Genomic DNA, 20,923 nt, shown 5'->3' on the forward strand with positions numbered 1-20,923 from the left:
CTTAATCAAGTATCATGGCAAACAAAAGCTGAAGTTATGGCATGAAGGTCAGCAGGGGCACGTTCCACCTCCCTGAGCAGAAGTCATTGCATTCCACAGTGCCTAAGAAAAAATGCCCCAAGATCATCAGCACACAGCCAAATTCCCAGCACACACCTAGATCCTCTAAAACCGAGAAGGATCTGGATTTGTTAAGTGAGAAAATGTTTTTACCCAAATGCTCTAAGCTAAGCATTCAGGAAGGAATTATCTAAAAGACACTGCCTGAATTCCTCCAACAAAAAGCACACAGCACACAAGGGTAAATTCATATACCCACAGAGAAAGACAGGATTTTATTCTATCCTTGTCAAGAGAGAAAAAAAACCAAAAAAAACCCCCACCACAAACCAATGAATTTTAAGTATCTGCTCCCAAAGCTGCAGTGCAGCCTCAGCAACAAAAGTACCACAGTCAAGCTGTAACTATACTTAGATTTTTTCAGGAATGCAGCATTTTTCATTTTACAGCACATACAGTAGCGTTGATTTCTTTTCTGCACTGCAAGGGTTGCTTTATCTGCATGGTGTTACTTCCCTGGGACGTGCTTCAGGATTAAAAGCACACAGAAAGCAATTTAGGAAAGGATCAATTTCTAGGAGATGCAGTTTCTTAACCTGAATTAGCATGTGAGTGTACAAAGTACACGTGCTAGCACAGGGGAGGAAGGGAGGGAGAATTGTGTTGGATCCAAAGCACAAAGACATCAGCAACTGAACCAGGCTAATGGTTTGTCGCTCCCATAAAAAGCATCTCTCACACCTTACGTCCTACACAGCTTTTCCTTGCTCATCTTCCCAGTCCAGCAGCTCTGCTCTCCCCTGTTGCACCCTCCAAGTCCTTCCACAAACTGCTCCTGTCCGATAAATACAGCAGAACAGCACCCAGAGTGTCCTGCCCAGTGAATTCCCAGTTGGGTTAGTGGGACTCAGCAGTCAACAGCGCACCAGGGACAGAGGAGTGTCAGGAACAGGAGCAACACTGGGGAAAACCACAACCCCCCCTTGTTGGTTGTGATGAGCTGCCTGGCTGCTCACCAGATTTCTGGGCACCAAACTCGCAGATGAGCTTCATCTGCCATGGAATCATAATTAAAACGGGTCCTCTCGAGTGGCCCATCCTCTCCACCTGCCAGACTGCGCCTTGCCGCTGCCTTCAGGCTCGTTATTACTTATAAATGCATAGAAACCACCAACTTCAGAAGCTGATCCCTTGAATTTACACACGCTCAGACCAGAACCCCGCCGGGCAGTGGGAAGGCAGCTCCCGGAGCCCCGGCAGAGCTCTCTGCGGAGCTCTGTGCAGGCGCAGCGCGGGCTGTCACACTGTGCAGCAGCGTGGCCGCGGAGGAATGTGCTCGCTGACTGCACCTTTTCATCTCGATAAGGATTTTCAAGGTCATGTTCGCTCCCCTACCGGCTCCTCCCCGGCTCCAATGAAATCCCAAGCACGCAGCCCTGGGCCCTGGTGCGTGTTCCCACCCTCCGCGTCTCCCGGACACCGGCACAACCTGTCGCATTCCTCCGCAGCAGTAAACCCCAGCCTTTCTATTTTGCTGGCAGCCCGATCCCGGGGTTGGGAACACCTCTCTCTCTCCAGCAGGCGCTGCAGCAGCAGCCGCTGTGCCAGCAGGACCAGCAGCTCCTGCAGCGCAGGGTCAGGGTAGCTCTGCAGTGAGGCTTGTGACCTCTGGGATTAACGTTTCTGAATTAAGCATTTCAAATAAAACCAGATTCCAGTCCGGGCCAATGCCTAATCAAACTCATGGGCCAAGAGAAGGGCTCTGATGGTAACTCAGGCTGTGCATGCTGCAGCTACAGGATCTGGTGAGCCTGTCTTCAAGGACACGGCGTGGGCACTGCCTTTGGGGACAGCCCCTGTCCCCACAGCCCACAGCCTCCAGCCAAACCAGCTCAGCCTCAACAGCCAAGGGGGAAGAGCTGCTGCCAGCCCAGGGCTCAGGGGAATAGGCAGAGGTGATGGCACTGGGCCTGGGAAGCCCTTGTCCTCCGGGCACAGGGGATGCAGCCCCCTCCCTCACACCCAGCAGTCATCGCTGCATGGAAACAACAAGCTTAAGGACCCACATGCACTCCCTACACCACATAGGATTTCTAGGTAGCTGCTGGAGAATCATACATGCTGCCAGCTTACAAAGCCAGCTAATTATACAATCTGTTAAGCATGTATGCGCACACAACAGTGCTTTGAGTCATTAGAGGACGGGATTTATACTTCACTGCACGCATCTTGCTCTTTGTGAGTGCGTGCCTGGATACAGCCAAAATGAACACAAGTATCTGGAATGTCTGCAGCTCGCAGGCCAGCGCATCTGAATACAAAGCTGAGCCCTAAGAGGCTCTGACCGGCTGGTGTGACCCGCAGTTGCACATATTGCTTCCCCAGAGATGTTTAAAATCCTTACTCCCTTTTTTAACCACGCTGAGCGTCTGGAAGCAGAGCACGGCACAGTGTTTGAGCCACATTCTGAAGCTGTAAGAGTGATGTTAGTGAGGGCACACGGCAGCAGTGCAGGTGATGGGTTGTGAAGACAGAAGAGCTCGACGTCGGAGCCAGCAGCAGTGCCTGCCATAACGTGTCTGTCCCGGATTTAATCCCGGCAGAAGGGCACTGGCAGGGACCTCGGTTCCTATGGCAGCAGCCACTCCTCGAGGGCCGAGCCCACGCCAGATGGAGATCCCTGTCCTAGGTGTTTGCCAGACAGAGAGTGCTGTGGCACACCAGGGATACTGTCTCTTCCTTTCAGTCATTCTGTCTTCATTTACCAGTGCCCAGATTTGCTGCCACTGCTGTCAGGCAGATCGACTGCAAGGCAACAGCTCTCCCCAGAGCACCCCAGATGATGGCTCAGACCAGGGCTCCCTTCTATGCTGCATGTGGCCAAATCATTTGGCACTAAGAGCAATAGCTATGTTTTTCATGGATTCTATGATGTTTCTGACATATCTTATTTTTAAAAGAATTTCTTCTGCTGAGTATTTCACTTCAGCTTCCCAGATATCTAAATATCCAAAATACCATGCAGGTGATTTCTGACCCCCCCTCAACTGGCTTCATCCCCATAGCATGGCTACATCCTATGGAAAGCCCTATCCTAAGCAACCATCTACCTATAGCTTATGCTATACTTTGTACTTGGCATTGGATTTTCCATTTTTACCTTCTGTGTATTGCCATTTTACCTATTGTTTAACATGAACTCCAAAAATAGAATGATCTTAAACTGATTTGGTGTATAAGACACAGAATATTCTTTCAGGGCTTTGTAACATGTGAAGCCAAACCACCTCCATTTTCACACGTTTCTCTTTGCCTGCAAGTCAAGGGAAGCAGCAGAAGGCACCAACTCTGTAAGAGCTTCAGCTTTGTCTTGGAAAATATAAGTTGGTCAAATAAGATCTTGAAATGTAGTAGAGACCACACAAACCTAGCACAGTAGGAAATCACATCTTTCTTTGTGCCATATCAAGCCCCAGATGCCTTTCATCTGTAACAAGGTATTTTCTCTCTCTCAGTTTTCAACACAGGGGACGTAGCCAGGAAAAGAAGCTGGTGAGCTACATCTATGCTCTGCTCACAAAATAAACCCTCTTTGTAGAGCAGCCAGGCAAACAAGTTGCAGGATCTGCAGGTGCTTTAAGGCACAAGACATTTCACTCCTGAGATTTTCTTGTGGGGCCTGGAATGCCCCGGGTCACCGGTACCTTTCCTTGGAATTTAGAAAGCAATGTTCTGAAAAACAAACTAGTTCAAAGCCAGTCTTCTCTATGCACAGTCCAAATCCTTTATAACTGACATTGTTAGAAAGACAGCCCTTTACCTCACTCGACTTTTCTCTTCTTCCATCCAAAAAAAAAAAAAAAAAAGAAAAAGGAAAAAGCTGGTTTGGGGTTTTTTCAGACAGTGTAAAGTAGTATTTCATGCCAAAATCCCTCAGTAACACTTTTTCTCCATAACTATCAGGTTTTGCAGCCTTTATATATGCCAAAGGATAAGCAGCAGCTGAATGAGTCAGTCTTACTTAGTCAAAACCAGTATTTGTAGCAAGACACTTGAGGTAAAACTGAAGCAGCTGAGGAGGTGGAAAGTGTTATGGAAACCAGAGCTGTGTGGGTACAGACACCTCCCCTGTAAGGGAGCTCAGGGTACACACCAGGGAGAACAGCCTCACACACCATGTGTGCTGCTCCCCCACCAAGCTATGCCAGGCACTGTGCACAATTATCAGTGGCTTGATCTGGCCTCAGCTGTAGCTTGTTTATAACTCACTGAAGCTGTTTGAATACAACCATCACTGCTGCTCAAGGCAGTTACCTAAAATATCTCAGCTATTCATTTTCATCCTTAAGTCAAAGCTGTGTTTAATGGATCTGACATTGTGCCTTGCAGTACTCTACACTTGGTCTTAAGCAAGCCACCATGAGAGCTTACAGGTTTGAAATTTGCTGCTTAACTGAGTACTACTTCACCATCAGCACCTGAATGAAATGCAACTCCCATGCCAGTAATTTTTTTTGTTAGCAATTAGTTTCACTTTGTTATCCTTTTTATTCATTTCTACCCAAATGCTGATCTACACCACCAATGCAGAATTCACTTGTATATTCACTTACTCCCATCAGCTCAGCTAAATAAATCATTATCCACAGTTCAGCTCACCTGCAAAGACCAAGCTGAAATTCTCTGGCAAATAAAATACTCCTGCTGCCCTTGTCTAGCAACTTTAATCTAATCTACAGACTGATCCAGGGAACCAACTTGCTATCAAGTTCCAAAATCAGTGATGAATCTGCAGAACTATTAAAAACAAAGACCTTGGGGGCAGAGGTCTTTGAATACTCCTCCTATCCACTAATAATGTCCTTTATTCAATGTCCTTCTAATAATTGCCAAATCAATGGCATAAACAGATGCTTCCACTGTTCCAGACCAGAGAAGACAAAGGGCAGTGATGTTGCAGAAACTGCAGTGCTCGGAATGAATGAAATATGACAATGAAATTCAAACAGCATTTCAGAGAAAAATATTGAGTGTTCTGCTAGGCTCCTGAGCAACCACACACTGAGCAAGGCCAGCATGCAGGTAAAATGGTGCCTCCAGTTATGCATGCAGGAGATACAGGGAGGACATCCAGAAAGCAGCACATACCTTTTTAGGTGTCACCTTCACCGTGTCGCAGCAGATGGAATTACAGCCCACAGTGCAGCACTGAGAAAGCATCAATCTGATATTTAAGCTGTCTGCTTTGAAAGACAAACTACAAGTGACACAGCTGCCTGGCTGAACCCACACTCACCATCTGTGGTGCCAGGCAAGCACAGCACAACTGCTCCGACAGCAGCTCAGGAGTGAGCCATGACTTCCAGGAGAACAATGTTTGGCAGGAAGGTCACTCCCACCCCGGCAGGTCACTGCTGCCAGGCAGTCCTTGGGCCATTCCAACTCACTGCACCAGCAGAAACCGTGCCCAAAAAAGAGGGAGCAGTTTCCTGCAGGCTAGCAAGCTTGGGGAGGAGCCAGATGGGCACCTGGGCTAACAGAGTGGCCACCTCCCACGACAGGATGGCTCAGTCGCTCCTCAGCCTGCTCCAGCCCTGCCAGTGGGGCTTGTGCTCAGGCCCACAGCCAGAACCAAGCCCTAGGGCAAAGATTTTGACCTTTTCCACCAGCAGAAGTACAAGTGGTTGCAATGGTTCACTGCACTCCTCTGAGATGGATCCAGAGGCAATCACTCATGGTTACTAAAACAGGGGGGGAATCAAATTCACCTCCCATCCAGCCCCTATCTGAGCAAGGCTCATTTAAAACATGAGATTTGCTAATAAATTTATCTCTTCTAGCTTTCCTCATTAATATATAATAAAAAATACTGGCATAAAACCAGCTCATACAGCCTCATAGTAATCAGGGACATCACACCTCATGCACTCTGTGTGCACCTGAACTGCTTCACAGGTGAAGTGTCCAACATCTAAAGCCAAGAAGTCACCAACTCAGGGCTCAATTTAAGAAGAGCTGGATTTGTTTCCTTCAGTTTTGTCCTTTCTATGAAATTACACCAAATCATATTCTTCAAGTACCCGGTGCTGCATTTACACTCCCTCCTGTGACCAGCCACCAGCTGAAACAGCTGATGCTCTGACATGGCAGATGATACAAACTCTCAGTGCTCATTGTAAAAGCAACAACTTTTCAGTTACCTGGAGACATTACTTCAAATCAACTGAAGTACAGCTTTGTACAGCAGAGCCCCAAGCACCAAAGGGACATTGCCTCTGCTATGTGCCTCCCTGATCACAGCACGAGACAGCAAACAGGGAATCCAGGGCTCTTCTCTGATCACCAAGGAGCAGAAACTACCTGTGACTGAACAAGAAAAACAAGTAAACAGGACTAAAAGGGCAATTTGTTACACCTGTGCCAGCCAGAAACATACATATAGAGTCCTTAGTGAATTGAGTGCACTGCTCTGTCTTGTTCAGCTCAATCACAGCATCCCACAAGCGAGCTGTTACAAAACAGGAGTAGGAAAGCTAAATCAGACAACATAACTTTCAAAGACAGACTAACCTCAGTGGGGAAGAAAGAACACAAGAACTCTGCTGGCTTTTCCCATCCAGCATGGATGTACATTATACTCTGCCAATGCAAAACTATGCAGAAAGGGAAAAGAGCTCATAAAGCTACAAAAAAGGAGCAATTCCAAAATGAGCCATCAAGAACACCACGAGAAAGCGCAGTAAACAAGTGATGGTCCAGACACAAGAATAAACCATAGCTTTCCCAAAGGGTAAACAGGGAATTTACAGAGATGGAACTGAACAGGCTTAGGTCCAGCTTTAAGAATTGAGAAGAACTTTGGTTCTTTACTAACTGCCCAGAGCAATACACAAACACCAGCCATCACAGAGGTCCAATCTACATGGCCACCAGTCTGCCGCCCTAGCAAAGCAGCTGGTGGATCTAGAGGGGATGCAGGACTGCTAATTCCAGCTGCAAAAGGCCCCTGAGGAAGGTGAGGGGTAGGCACAGAGCATATAACACAATCACATTGTAAGTCTCAACCTTATCTTATCACAGTGGTATTAGAGGCACAGGCTGAGCTCTGTTTTTTCAGTAGGATGCCTGGCAGTTGCTGTCCCATTTGCAGAGTATCATTTAGTCCGACGACTGAAGGGCAAGATGAATCAGCCCCATCACCCCACCCTACCCAGGAACGCTGTCGCTGAGCACTCACCCGCTGTAACAACCCAAGTTGCAGGAAACAGTTATTCCACAGCAGTATTTTTTTTCCCATTCATACGTTAGAAAGTAAATATTTTGTCTGTAATAACTGAACGTTTTTGAAAACCAGAAGCACCAGCAACAGTGTATTCATATTCATCTCTTAGTGCTACTTGAGGAACTGAGGCTACGGATTTTAAAGGCAATTCACTCCACTTGCACAAAGGCTACTTATTTCAGACAGTGGCACCCCAAGCTGTTACTTATCTGCCTCCTTCCTTACCTACGGGATATGAAAGTTTAGACAAAGGTATTTGACAATAAAATCAAGTTGAGAAAAACACCCTAACAAGTTTCTAAGCCTATTTGCTTCTCTTAGCATGAAAGGCTTTACAGTATTTCTTGCAATTCTCCTCTCTGTGTTTTGTTCAAAACTTACTGATTATACTAATAAAATAATGCCCAAAGCACAACAGAAATCTTTTAATAGAGTGAAAATTAAAGTATCAGATCTATTACACCACCCAGCCTTTCCCCTCCACTGGAGAAGCATTAGAGCCTTTGGACATCTCATTTCAACAAGAAGGTTATTTAGTTCTTGAGTTTGGAGTAAAGTATTTAATCGCTAAAGGATTTGCAAATTACACATGAATATGCATGCAGCACTTCTCACCATGACATAAATCCTATTGTATATTTATGAATGGATTGCTTTGCCTCCAGCTTCTACATGTATATAAACACAGGTTTTAATCTTCAATTCCTTCTTCCCTCCCTTCTTTTTAAGGGGTTGCTTAAACAAATTTGCATTTTTGGAATCTATTACCTACAGTGTATTTCTTCCTTTTTTTTTTTTTCCCCCAAACTCCATAAACCTCCTTCTGCCATCAGGCAAAATGAAATGCTTACTTTATGAAAGACCTTAAAGACCCTGTAAGTATGGACATAAGAGGACTAAGCAACAGTGTTGTACAGCTTGTGAGTGACAAAGCTGAAGCAGCAACAACGACTGGAAAAAGGAGTGCATCAGAGCTGGCAACACAAAGGTCTGAGGGTATGAAGACAGCTTGCCTTCCGCTGCAAAGTGTGTTTAAGGGGAAGTAAACCCTCCATAAAGATGGAGGATGCCACATAAATAATAAAACTGTTATTGTAAAATCCCTAATTCATACTGACATAACTCCATTATTCCCTACACCTTCCAACGGGCATCTGGGCTGGTCACAAAGCAGTTGGACCAAAGCAGCATTTCAGCCTGTCTTCAACAATAAGAAAGGCAAGAGGCACCACCATCACTCAGAGAGGCTTTGCCACACATCTGTCCGACTACCCCAGGGAAGTAATTCAAACAACAGCACCTTTGGAGGGCATTGTTAAAATGATTTAACTTAGGTTATTTCACTGCAAATCTATTCTGGACCAAATCTGACTGCGAAGGAACGCTTCCCAAAGTGCCACACTCCATCAGAAGTGTCGCAAGCAGATTTCCAAGCAGAAGGATTACGGGTGTGAATTACCACTTGGGCTGTTCTCATTTTTGTTACTACACAGCAAAACCCTAACAGGAGGAGTAAACTGCACCAGATGCCACCTTTTCTCAAGGACCTGGTGTCACTTGGCTCTGCTCAGAAAACGGGAACAGCCTGGAGCCCCAGCAGCCACTGAGACACCATGGGACATGGTCTGACCCAAGAGCAAATCCTCCCACCCCCAAACAGTCATTGCCTGGTCGCAGGGCTAAACCAGGCTGTGAACTGTGGCATGTTCAGCTGCAGTCATGTCCTCCCCTATTAACTGAGGGACCTTTTCCCAACAGGAGGGAAGAATCACCACAGCACCCAACTCAAAACCCACAGTGACCCCATAAGAAAGGGCCACCAGCCCAGCTAAGCTACTGAAGATGCAACACGTGTCAGAACTATCATCCAAAACTGCAGGAGCCTGTGTTGGGAAGCAGATAGAAAATAAAGCAGGAAGCACTTTGGGGCATCGGCTACAGATTGCTGGACAAATAGAGAATAAAGAGAGAAAACTCAACACAGAACATTTGCTTTAGGGATAAGAGTGGCATTTACAAAGGATGTGCAAAAACAAGCCTGAGTGGAGGACTCAGTGTGACCAGTTCAGTTGCAAATTTGTCTTTGCAAACTGAGATTTTGCAAATGACCAAGCCAGGCTCCTCTGCCACATACCCCCCCCCATCCATACATTCTTCTGCTAAACAGGAATCTTAAAAAGGAAGTGAGGAGTAGTGCCCAAGGAGTATAAGAGATCAGGCAAGCAAACATCACTGGTTTTAAGAAAGTATTCACACTCAGGTTATGCTTTCATTAGCATCAAGCAGATGATGGCAGATACCGTGGAAATTAAATTACTAGTAAGCCAGTTGTATGAGAAGCTCACCATGCCCGCCACACACTAGTCTAGGAATAATTAACAGATGACATATGACAACGTGTCTACCTTTATTCAGAATTATAGACCAACTCGACTGAAAAGATACCACACTGATATTGGACAGACCGGATTTAAATTAAATCTGGAAGCTTCCACATTCACATTTAAAAAGCAGAAAATAAAGTCAGGAAGTCTAAGATATCTTCCAAAATGCTGGTGCTGTAGAAAACCATGGGACACAGCAGCAGCCAGGACATTTCACTTTCCTGCATATACACATTAAAATAAGGCAGAATAACACTCCCTGATGACTGCATAGAGATCTCTTTGCCAGACAAATCTGCCTATGTCTAGAATACTGGAAAACTTACTTTTTGAGAACTGTTAAACAGCTTAAAGCCTTTTATGTGTGTGTCCGTATGAGAATTAAACGGTCAGTGTCCCATCAAGGCAATAACTTGTATAACTCTGATGATTAGACCTTGTGGTGTGAAATCCTTACTAGTGACACAAGACAAGACAAACAGCAAGCCTGGTTTACTGCCTTGCTGGCTGACAAGCTATTTAGGTTAGCTGGATGTGGAGATGACTTCAAGGAATTCCAGAAAAATCTAAACAAGTGGGTTAACTGACAACTGAAGTGGAGAGAGACCAGATGTTGAGAAATGTTGAACCATATCCTGAACAGAAGAGTTTAACCTCCTTATTCTCTGCAGCATTAACACACACCACATCAATTATACCTAAGCATCACCATGTACATGCTCCAACAAAAAAGTCTGTTCAAAGTGCTGATTTAATTTCAATGCCAAACATTATTCATATAAAGAATGTTTATTTTTTTTAAAAAACACAGTTCGATATGAAAAGCTCACTTGGAACACTAGATACAGGTCATCCTAATTTAGATAAGCCTTACTATTTTTTTCTTAAAAAATATTTCTTTTTCATACCAAGTTCTCCCTTGAGAAAAGTTTCCATCTCTTCTATACAGGAATTCATTCAGAGCAAAAGCAGTCAATAAAGCTGCATCATTAGCATCACTCCACTAGTCATAGGAAGCATCTGGAAAAATCCTAGAGAGAACACAGAAGCTGCTTCCAAAGAAGGAAGGAGGAAGGCCTCTGGTCAGCTGAGCCCTTCTCTTTCCATCAAAACAAGAACAGCCATAAGCAGCAACGAGAAGACTGAACCAAAGTCACACCAGATGCTGAGGAACAAAGGTTGGGTCTGAACACCAGAAGCACATCCAAAGAGCACTGCACCAACCTAAGAGCTGTTAGAGACAAGAGCAGCATCACCAGCTGGGCATGGACCTTACCCTGGGGCACTGCTGCAGTAGATCTGTCACATCTCCTGGATTAGTGACATCAGGAGCACAGCACACACGCTGCCTCAGAAACCCTTGTAAACCCCCACTGAGCTACAGGAGCCCTGTGGAGCAGCAGCAGACAGGCTAGAGGGCTCCCCTCAAGGAAAGCAGCACTGGGAGAGCAGTTTTAGAGCATCGCAGAACATCCACCTGCACTACTGCAATGCAGGACACGAGGAGCCCGCCCTCACCCACCTGGCATTCCCTGCCAGCCCAGGACAACGGGTACCCTGTTGTTCCTGGGGTGCTGCTGTCTCCCCACTCCCACCCACACCCCTCCTCCCTTGCATTTCAGCAGCTGCAGAGCAAGCCAGTTCTACCAAAGGAATGTGATCAGGTCCCAAAGGGGTTACCACAACCTTCTCTGAACCAGGCTGACTGACCAGCAGCACCCAAGGCAGGTCACCAACCCGAGATACCTCCCAGGAAACGGGCTGGATAAAATGCAGAGCAGCATCACACGTGACAGTCAAATACTTTCCGTTGTCATCCCCACCCAAATCCCCATTGAGGTAATTTGGATAAGCAGCTCAAAAACATACTCACTCTTTCAAACAGTCCAAACTATGAGACCTTCAGGTGTCCAGGATAAAGATGTCAGCAGATGACTCCTCCCGTTCACTCAGGGTTAGGTGCTGCGGTGTAACAGATTGCTGCTGCCAAGCCCTGGTGCCAACCTGCTTGAGCCCCTCAAAGGATGTCCCAAAGGATTTGTGTCCCCCATGGCCTGGAGGCTGCATGGCCAAGGGGACAGCCTGCACAGCTGGGCCATCAGCACGTCTTCTACCAGCTGCAGAGGCTCAGCTGGCACATGACACCCAAGTTGTGCCTGACACAAGCTAAATGAACCACTAAGCTATCCACAGTACAGCTTTACAGAGCAGTTCTGGGACTACCTACATTTTCCTGTGGTGCTCTAAAGGTCCAGAAGATTATTTTACCCACTGCTGTTCCTCTGCAGGCCACCCTCCCTGTGGTAAGGCTGTGAGGGATGAAATAGCAGAGAGCCCTCTCCTCAGCAGGGCACTGCCCTTGTTCTGAGTACAAGGCTATTAATGCAGTTGAAAGTCACATATGAGAAATTTGCAAGCTGCTGCAGGGTCATTTAAGCAATATTTTCACTTACATTTTAGTTCAAAATAGCTGTGTGGCCACCTTACATCTCAGCTCTGCATAGAGCAGATATGAATGACTGCCTCTTGCAAATCAATACTGTTTATTGCGTGCTTTAAATCAATAAAGCTTTCCTCCAAAGAGTACGTTCTTCTAAAATAGTGATTAGGCATTTGAGGAGAACTAAACAGTTTCACTGAACAATACCATTAGTCCTGAAACATAAGTTTGACATCTCAGCCAGAAAGCACTTTGTCAGAACTAATTAATCCCCACAGCACCTCTATGAGACTCAGAAAGCAATTCATCTGGTTTTTAAATGTGTTGGGTACTTATGTTGCAGAACATCGTGGCTGGGGTGGAAGCCGTAAGTATCAGCATAAACTGAGAACAAACCAAGCCAGGAGAACCCATCCAAGAGTATGAAAATACCAGTGAACACTGACAGCTGTAGGATTTGGCTTCTTTGCATCTTCCTGTTACACACCAAACCTCCTGTGACTGTCTGGAGAGTCTTCCAGATGTCACTTCATTGAATGAGTGGTAGTGAAAAGCAGTTATTATTCTACTGGGAGCAGTTTTGCCCACTGTTTGTTCAGCCAATTATCTATGCATGTAGCTTAAAAGGGAGGGGGGAGCAGTAACCTCAGGCTCCGTGAACAAGAACTCTGGGTTTTATTTGAGCAGTTTAAGCTAAGTCTTCATTACCACAAGAAAAGCACGTAACCTCACTAAACAGGTCTCATGACTGGCACCCAGCCAGCATAAAAAGTATTTCTCCCCAAGGAAGTGGTCAATCTGCATAGCTCTCATATATGTGTATAGAGTAGTCCACATACCTGCACCTGACTCTGCCAAGCTGCTGCCACCCCTCTTTATTGATTTATTGTTTCAGCCAACACTTGCCCTGCTGGTGCAACACTCAAGGCCAGCTCCTGGCACAGGGAGACCAGCAAGGCTTTCCAAAGCCAGCTGTTGGGACTCTCTTTGAGAAAGGCTTGAAGTTCTCCCATACTTGACAGAACCAAGTGCCAAGCAAAACCCAGAACACTTGAGTCCTGGCAGGCAGTGGGCTCAGCGTCGGTAACACGCTCAGGAACGCGCTGCGGGGCGGTGACGGTGCCTGGCATGCTGAGCAGAGTGCAAGGCTGGCCCTGGCAGTGAGCACCTTCAGGAGCACAGAGTAGGAATCAATCATTTACTAATACATTCCTCCAGCAACTGAGATTAGAGCCCATCTGAAAAGGTGGAGTGGTGGGCCAGTGACAGGACCACCCTGAGCCACCAGCAAACATCGCTTCTTTACGTACAAGTTATTTGGTTAAAGTTCTTTGGACAAGTCTTCCCATGTCTTCCAACAAATTTTCTGGCATGAGCTAGAGGAATTTAAATCAGATTCAGACATGGAAAAGTTTGCTGCAAACTCATCTTCCCATAACTGTGCTAGCTATGAAGATGCCCCGTGAAGAATTCCTTTAGGAGGTGCTCTGCCTCACTGCTGGTTTCACCTGAGCTCCAGCAAATCCATTCTCCCCATAAAAGTTGGTCAGAAATCAAGAGGCAAACCTAAGCACCTCCAGCCCTGAGAACACCTCCTCAGTTGGGCTGGCAGAGAGCCTGACCAGGTCAAGTGCCTGGGGACAGTTTCACAAGTGCACCCTCAGCAGCATTCCCAGGTTGCCACCAGAGCCAGCCCCACTCCCACACCTCCCAGCCCGCCGGCTCTACCCCAGCTGTGCCACAAGTTTCTGCACAAGCACACACAACCTGGATCAACTGTTTCTGTAAAACTAACCCAGACAGCAAAATAACATTTTTCAGCCAAACCTGCACTGATATAGAATTTTATCCTGGCAGCAGCAGCAGCTTAAGGTGCCCCATAGCAAACAGCACTGAGCATCCGCCCCAGGTGACTGACACAGGAGCCACCTCTCACCTGTCATACCCACATCTCCTGGAATTTACTAGCCAATTTCCTGCCATTCCACTGGATGGAGATCAAGATAACTACTTTGATATGAAAATACATGACCTACATAGGGATGAAATAGTTGATTCCGTTGCCAAATAAGTTTCCAGTCAGTGGCAGTGTCACTAACTTCACAAGCTGTCAGTTTTTGAGGCAAAATTAAAGGACTGATCTTGTGAGGAAGATGACCTTGCCAGAGAAAGAGATGAAGCTCAACCTACATATTTCTAAACAATATGATTTATAGAGATTTCTTCAAAAGCAGCTCTGATCTTTTAAGACTCAGAATTCCCCAAGTTACATTAAAAAGCTGCTGAGCTTAACAAAGCCTCTCACTTTGCTTTTTTTTTTTCATATTCCAAAGGGAAGATAAAAATAATGCTTTTAGTACTTCTAAAGACAGTGCCAATATCCCCTGTCATTGCACATGTGTGCATACCACACCTTTAGCAGTAATGCCCTTCTTAAAAAGCATCACACCTGTTGTTTCCAGCCACCTTCCCCAGTTTGAAGTGAGCTTATACAAGAGAGCACAGACTCTGAGGGCAGTTCCTGCAGTGTCCAAAGTGATCAAGACACCCTAAACCAGGCTTGTCTGGGGAGTCCAGGGGAAAAAAACAACCCAAACAAATAACAAAACAATAAACAAAACAATTAAAGTCAGATTTTTTTCACAACTGAAGCAGTGTGATCTATTTCAGTTCCAGTTCACTTTTTCCAGTCACAGGTGCATCCTGTGTTACCTCATCTTGGAAGACACTTGATAATAATCAATTAAAATAATTTCAAGTGTCACAATAATCTTACTCACTGTCCTTGTCTCCCTTTATATTAGCACTTACATAAACCAATTACTGTGGAAAGTAAGAACAGCACAAGTCCTACACATTAGGACACCTGTTCCCAGAGATGGCACTTAGATGACTTTGAAGACTGCATTTTTGTCACTCACTTCTGTACTCGTGGAAAACGGCCATCAGCAGTTTCTATGGGCACACACTGAGCTGCCTGTTCTTTGTAAAGTAATCAGCTATTTTGGGGAATTCAAACACGAGAAAGCAGCAGATTCACATATATATGACAGGGTGCTTAGCTAGCTATCAATAAAGAAAGGCAGCAGCAGGCATCAAACTAGGAGCCTTCAGCTGCATGACCTCTGCTGCTACCACTGATGAAAGAAATCCCCAGTGAAGAGAAATGCTCCATCTTGGAAAATTTTTCTCTTTTCTCCTTATTCTTACTGATTTTCATCTACAGAAAAGCACAGCTCCTTTTATCCCTGCTGCCTTTTATTGCCCTCTCTTCTTCCAGCCCTTTTACTTTGGAGATCTCTCACATTTAAGTTAGCTATATTTAGCTTTATTCCAATGATTATAGTTATGCTACAGTAAAGCAAATAATCCAAGGAGTAGACAGTTACATGTGAAATTTTAGCACAATGCTCACATTTCTAAATCTTTAGTACAGGAGGTTTGGAGACCAAGTGTGCAGAGCAGACTGGGGATAAAAAGCTTAAAGATCAGAAAAATATAAAGACAAAATACTTTGCAGCATTTCACATGAAGCCTAGAAGGGCATGGTTAGATGATGGTGCTCTCTACATGATATGCCTGGCTTTTCTCCACTAAAATCCTCAGGCTCAGCAGACTTGAATCTTCCTGAGTAAATCCGTGGCCCTATTTTAAATACTCTTCTACATATGACACCACACAGCTTGGTAGATATTGACCCTCAACCTTGGCAAATCTCTTCCCCAAAGCTCTACTTCGGAGGTTCAGAGTGGGAAAACCTCCATGTGGAGTAGGAAGGGAGTTTAGGGAGCAATTGCAGAGAATCTGGGCTTGCATTTAATGAACACCTCCAACCCTTTACAGCAACAAGAGCCCTCAAGAAATGAAGGGCCATCAACTGAGGCACTGCTGCCTTCCAGAAACTGAAAACATCTGCTGCTGTTTAGTAGCTTCACCAAACTTAACCTAGAAGTGCTCCTGTTTCACTGGCTTTCACTCTCAGCAGGAGTCCAGCAATTGAAGTAAAATGAGAAGTTCAGTCAGCTCCATCTAAAATAACCTAGAAAAAACTGCTTACACCACCATGCAGGAGTAGGTGAGTAGGAAGAGTACAAGAATACAAATAATTGAGAGTGGGGCACATTATCAGGCATCTCCAAACCCCCATTGCAATCCTGAAATTTCTGAGTTGAAAGCAAGGAGAAGCGAAAAAAACCCACCCTCTTCCAAGACAGTCTGAGGGAGAGCTGAGGTTCCCTAAACCTGTTGTAAAGAGCCCAAGGACAGCACACCACTGGATCCCAAATTCCCACCTCTAACGCTCGTGCCTGATGAAAGCAGAAATCTCACTCAGGGTACTCTGTTAAATATTTAAGCGTTGCTCATGCTGATGTTTAACAACAGGCAGCAGCTGGTGCTAAAGTTTTGAGCCACCACTGGTATTTTCTCTTTGGCCACCAGCACAGCAGCTTCCCGAGTAGACGCACCCTCTGTGTTCAGAAAGCAACTGGGACAACTCTCTGGCATGGCTTACCAGTTGGTATGTACTGCTGCATACCTGAAAGGTCATGCCTGGCTTTAGAAGTAGGAATGACAAATTTTTTTCCCCCAGCTCAGTAAGGTTTGATCTCTCGTAACACTGTATTGAATTCCCGAATTACCCGATTTCAAACAAATCTGCAAAAAGAGTCAGCTATGTGAGCTTCCTTTCACACAAGGGAAAAACACAGTAGGTTTGGGGATTTTTTTTCTCCACCTGTTCAGCAGAACTGCCTCACAGCTTTTTAACCTGAAATTCCTGCAAGCAAGGTACCTTGATGCTTTTCTGTTACACCATATCACAGGTACAGTAACAGTTCCATCACAAAATTCTTCAGATTATTTAATCTTAGATGATTTCCCAAAATGCTCCAACATCCACAGGTTTCTCAGGACTGCCCTGAAGTCTGGAAAGGTCAACCAAGACTCCAGGCATCTGAGCATCACTCCAGCCAGTTTTACAGAAGAGCGAGATGCCACCAGGTGCCAGTGACTTCCCACTGGCAAAGTGTAACAGCCCCTCTTACAGCCCCTCTGCAGGACTGGTGTCATGCACTAAACAAGAACTGGAAAACCACCAGCCCAGCTTTTGCTTTCACAGCCCAAGGCCAGTGAAGTCCCACCTTTCACCCCCTGCCTCCCCTTCCCTGCTGTGGATCTTCCCTGTGTGCCCACAGCCAGGTCTGCTTCCCTCACAGCCTATTAAACCAACCTCAGTCAGCAGGACAACAAACCTGACACCGACTGCTGCCACAAAAACAACGGGTGAGCCCATGCCCTGAAGCTAGATGGTATCCCTCCTCGTGTTTATTTCCACTAAATTAAGCTAGAATGAAAGATTTAGGGAAGGTTTAAAACCCTCTGTGTTCTGTCTTTTGCTAGCAGTTGCTGCACCCTGAATAAACCCATCAGGTGTCACAAAGGTACAGTACCACTGATAAGCATTTAAATTTAAAATGCACTGATAAAGTTCAATGCTCAGTGTGAAAATCCAGGTTTACTACTGCAGGGAGCAGGCACCTCATGACTTGAGCTGATCAGAAATCCCTCCCATCAGCTGTTTTTCACAGCCAGTGGTAAATTACTTGGAAGAGAAATTTCTTTCCTGTATGTCAGAGCAGGATTTCAACTCCTTACAAGCACATCGTCCCCCAGATAACGGGTAAGGGTTGTGTCACACAGTTGTTCCAGTGTGGACCAATAAACTCTTCAAAACTCTGAGGGTTTTCAGGGGGAGTGTCCAATACAGGTTGCTTTCTCAGTAGCACTACTGGAAGATGACTCAGATGCAAAGCTCGTCAGGGCCACGTGTATTCAGGTGTACTTCTATGTGCACAACAAATATGTCATGTGACAGGATATCAGTGTGCTTTTGAATATTGTCCTTCAGCAGTGGTGAGCAGGCAATGGTTCTGCGACAGCTCAGTACACATGGCTAAATGAGGCACCCAGTTAGTCATTTCTGTCATTCTTGAATCACTAACCAAGGACACACAGGAATTTTTATAAGCCTCTATTAGAAGGCCTATTAGATTTCTCATTTGTCTTCATTCTCTGCAACAAAATTAAGATGCCAGGAAAGCATCCCTAATTTAAGCTTCTACTGACTTTTATGAAGGTTAAAAAAACCACCTTGAAAGAACTGTGTTACTAGTCCTTCTCAACCACATCACATTACCCCAAGATGAGTTCCAAACCCCCCAGTTGGCAGCAGGTTGCATTTGTGTACAGTACACACAAGGATTATTCCTGGAATGCAGAGCACTCCTTGAAATCTCGTAAAACTGGACAATCATTCACCTCCATGCTTCACAAAAAAACCATCTAAGTAAACACAGTGAAGGCAAAGTCCTGACATCCCACCACAAATGGAAACCCCTTCAAGGAACTGATCCCTGGAGCAAGGGGAAGAGAGGAACACCAGTGCAGAAATCACACTCTCTGCCCCATAACAAAGTGAACACTCACTGTCAGATGGGGAAGTGCATGAAATTTATCAATGACAAACTGCATATTTCAGATTGTTGGCATTTCCAGCTCACTGACACGGATTTTTGAGTCGCTGCGTCCGGGAATTTCAGCTAACAAAGCATTAAACGGGAAATTTAGAAACTTCTGATTTCAACAGCGATCCAGGAGCTGAGCTTCCAGCGTGCTCAAGCTCCTGTGTGCTGGCTCCCCATAACCGCCTCAAGCACGGAGCTATAACATGCTAGAACAGAGCACCGCTTGGAAAATGACCTGGGTCTCCAACAGCAGACTTTGCTGTTACTCTTACTTTCTCTAAGTGACTGATACAGGGAAAGAGCTACTCAGAGTAAGCAAGGGGATACCGCAGGGAAGAGGGCGGCAAGAAGGGGCGATGAGACACACCCTGAACTCAGTGACCTCCGCGATGGCCAAGCTCGGTAGAAGGCCACGGAGCCGCTCGCAGAGCTGGGCCACGATGCAGGACACGGCGCAGCGACCCTTCCCTGCCAGCCCTCCCCAAAACCACCGAGCACCGCTGTGACCCAGGCGGGCTCCCCCCTGCCAGGGCCGCATGGCCGCGGTGCAGCGGGACGGATGGGGACGGGGAAGGAGCTGGGCAGGGAGGCGAGGAACAAAACTGCAGAACACAACTCGCCGATCCCGCTCCATCGCTCCCGCCCCGCGCAGCCCGGCCAGGCCCGCAGGTGAAGCCGCGGCCGTCCCGCGCTCCCCTCCCCTCCCTCCCCGCGGAGCCCGCCCGGGCACGGCCGCAGGTACCGCCCGGCCCCGGCCCCGGCCCGCCGGGGACACACCGCGACCGCCGCCCCGCCCCGCCGCCCCCGCCCACCTGTCGCGGGGGTCGACCCAGCTGGTGGTGCGGCTGCCGTGGTCGATGTAATACACCTTCCCGTCGTAGTCCCGCGCCTCCTCCCAGCCCTCGGGCAGCGGCAGCTCCTTCCTCGGCATGGCCCGCGCCGCCGCCCCATGCACCGCTCCGGCCGCTCGCCGGGGGCCGCGCCGGGGCTGCCCCTTCCCTCGCTCGCTCTCTCCCGCAGCCGCGGTGCGGAGGCCGCGCCGGCCCAGCCGCGCAGGGAGCGCCGCCGGGCAGCCTCACACGCCGGCCCCGCGGCGGGGGCGGGGCGGGGCGGGCGCGGCGCTGCCCGCGGTCGGTGCCGCCGCTCCGCCCGCTCACGCCTCCATTTCCTGATCCGCCCGCCGCCCTGGACACGCCCCTTCGCCGTGGCCACGCCCCCTGGCCACGCCCCCGCGGGGGCCCCGGCGGGGGCGGCTACTGGAGGCTGGGAGAGCGCCCCCTGCCGGCGGGGGAGGGAGGGGCGGGGATCGGGCGGATCCGGGGGTCGGGAATCGGGAGTCGGGAACAGCGCCGGGCGGGACACTCGGGCTGGAGACGCGAGGCGGGCACTGTAAGCGCTGCCTTGCACGCAGCGCCGGCGGCTGGGCTCGGCCACGCCGAGGGAGAGCGCAGAGGGCAGGGCGAGTGTGTCCCGGAGCGGGTCGGGGATGCTCGGTGCCCCCGGCTACCCGCGAGCACATCAGCTCCTCCCCGACTCTGCGGGCACCTTCTGGGACATGAGGTGGCCCTGACCACGGAGGCACTGCCCTGGGGTCGCCTGGCTCAGCCGGGGTGGGCTCCCCGCGGGAGCCATCGGAGCAGCCCGCGGGGGTGGTTTTGTGCGGGTTCCAGAGGGAAAGCTCCTCGCAGCTGGGTGCGTGGGTACAGCTCAGACCATCGGGAGGCCGGGTTATAAAAGGGCAACACAGCGAGCCCCAGGGACAAGCCACGAGCTGCAGGGGGGTGATGGTGCCCACCCTGCGGGTACGGACCCCTTCCCGAGCGCGGCTCCGGCGCGGGATGGAAGGAGCTGAGGACGTGTCCTCCACAGTCTTCTGCCCGCACATTTCATTCATTTGGGCTCGAACAGCCAGCCCATGGCAAAATGTCACAACAAAACCTCCTGCAAGCAGGCGATCGGGCCGTGAGCTGGGGCGGGGGACGTGCCCAGCGCGGCATGAGCGCGGTTTTGTGGGAGGCAGCGCTTTCCCCGGGGAGCTCCAGCCGACGCCGGTTTCCCACTGTCAAGGGTGAGGGAAAAGCAAGAAGTTTTGTAGAGCTGCAGCTATTGAAACAGCAGAATGGAGCAGGGATCCCTGCCAAGCACGGGAGTGGAAAAGGAGACTGGAGGATGGGAAGAGGGGAGCCCCCGGAGGGCTGGAGTGGAAAAGTAAAAGTGAAAAAAGACAATTAGA

At 47.9% G+C, this 20,923-nt stretch overlaps 1 protein-coding gene across 1 annotated transcript in view; it reads right to left on the reverse strand.

Annotated features, from left to right (window-relative positions):
* Positions 1-19,796, reverse strand: part of WWC1 (WW and C2 domain containing 1) — a 67,006-nt gene extending 47,210 nt beyond the window's left edge. Inside the window, exon 1 of the mRNA XM_032703041.1 lies at positions 19,503-19,796. Within this exon, the coding sequence (XP_032558932.1) occupies positions 19,503-19,621 (119 nt within the window). The 5' untranslated portion in view covers positions 19,622-19,796. The remainder of the gene's footprint in view (positions 1-19,502) is intronic.
* Positions 19,797-20,923: the final 1,127 nt, after the last annotated feature.

This window comes from Chiroxiphia lanceolata, chromosome 15, assembly GCF_009829145.1.
Source record: "Chiroxiphia lanceolata isolate bChiLan1 chromosome 15, bChiLan1.pri, whole genome shotgun sequence".
Lineage (NCBI taxonomy): Eukaryota > Metazoa > Chordata > Aves > Passeriformes > Pipridae > Chiroxiphia > Chiroxiphia lanceolata.